Here is a 1630-nt window from a genome sequence, read left to right on the forward strand (position 1 = left end):
AATGATAAACTCAAGTTACAGAGGATGAAGATTTAATATATGTTGTCGTTCTTGGATTTGGAGCCTTGGCGAGTTAGAAAAATGCAGAAGAGATGAGAGCCATGCACTGGAATGTTAGCATTTCTGATAAGGAATCCGGGTAATGATCAGATATATGAATTGTTTTGAATTTGTACATTCGATGAGAGAGGAGTGTAAGGCTTTAAATTGTTGTTTATTTGACACTGCAGCTGGAATGTGTCAGTGAATGAGCTCACAGGCTGGAACTTGGGCTGCTTCTCCAGTTCTCCTTATCGCAACTTATTAATTGTAAACTATCATTATGATTAGTTTGATATTTATGACTAATTAATTGAGAGGGATTCCGAATGTAAAATAAGACATTATATTTCAGACATGTAATTGAGTACAGAAGAAGGGAATCAAGATCGCACACTTTGACAAACTATTCAACTTCTACTTACGGACTTGATTTGGGGCATCTGATCCAAGCTTAAGCTCGAGATCCAACTCTTCAACAGGCACATACTCCCCAATTTGCTTCTGTAGGTCGCCACCATCACTACTACGAGAGGCAATTGATACTAAGAAATCGATAGAATTTTTTGGTATATGAGTCAGTATTCTCTTCTTGTTGTTGTCGTCTGTAATCATGATCCCATCTTCTTCTTCCTCTCTCCATCTCTTTCTACCAAATTCCTCGGAATCGCACCCTAATTCTCCTTCTCCGAGAGTTTGAACTCGAGGAGGTTCAGAATTAGGGTTAGGGTTAGTAGCAGCAGCAGCAGCAGAGCTGCTCAGCAAGAAGCGTTCCCGTATGGCCTCGTCTTCCGGCGGCGCTTCGGCTCTGGACGACCTAAGCCTCGCCCTGTCTCTCCGGTGCACGTTCATGTGGCCGCCGAGCGCCTGCGCTGACCGGAACTCTCGGCGGCAGAAGCTGCAGGAGTAAGACCTGGGCGGCCACACGCAGCCCCCCGAGTGGGCCTCGGCGGCGTCCGCCGCGAAGGCCTTCTCCTCCCAGGACGGCGACGGCAGTCGGCGACCGAGAACAAGCCTCGTCGGGTCCGGGCTCAGCTCGGTGGCAGTCCACATCCAGTATCTCGCTTGCTCCATATACGATCGCATCGCATGCATGCCGAGCCTTATTTATAGGCCTCGACTGAAAAGCAAGAAATTAAAGGGAGCTTGACGAGCTAATCGAACAGAGGAAGAAGAGGAGAGGATGAGGTTGGAGGAAGACAGAGAGATGAAGCCAACTAAAGCGTCTTGGAAAGAAAATATGTCCGAATAGGAGACTATGAAAGGTACATGAGAATCTTGGAGGTTATGGAAGCCTGGAAAATCTGTTCATTGAGGTAAAATTTAGTCTCTTTTCGTTGACAGGAGGATCCTTAATTCTTCTGCTGTCATTCAACTGTTCAGTCCTTTCCTTTCCTTTCCTCTCCTCTCTTCTTTGTTTTTGACCAGTATCATCTGCAGGGCCAGGACTTGACAAAAACTAATGCCATAGGTCATGCATCCTATTTTCCACCTTTTTATATTTGTTTTCTGATTCAAGTTTGTAGTATTTCATTTACAATATATCAAAATGATTATGATTGGTCGTGATGCTGGGTCACCACGTCAGTGA

General features: G+C 45.3%; 1 protein-coding gene across 1 annotated transcript; it reads right to left on the bottom strand.

The window, feature by feature from the left end:
• Positions 1-436: 436 nt before the first annotated feature.
• Positions 437-1256, bottom strand: LOC121983104 (probable transcriptional regulator RABBIT EARS). The gene has a single exon (XM_042536077.1). It carries the CDS (start codon positions 1132-1134, stop codon positions 457-459), a length of 678 nt encoding a protein of 225 aa, XP_042392011.1. The 5' UTR covers positions 1135-1256; the 3' UTR covers positions 437-456.
• Positions 1257-1630: the final 374 nt, after the last annotated feature.

This window comes from Zingiber officinale, chromosome 5A, assembly GCF_018446385.1.
Source record: "Zingiber officinale cultivar Zhangliang chromosome 5A, Zo_v1.1, whole genome shotgun sequence".
Taxonomy (NCBI): domain Eukaryota; kingdom Viridiplantae; phylum Streptophyta; class Magnoliopsida; order Zingiberales; family Zingiberaceae; genus Zingiber; species Zingiber officinale.

What these genes read in the sequence shown, in the direction of transcription:
- LOC121983104 (XM_042536077.1), bottom strand. Translation starts at nt 1,134, where the DNA reads ATGCATGCGATGCGATCGTATATGGAGCAAGCGAGATACTGGATGTGG.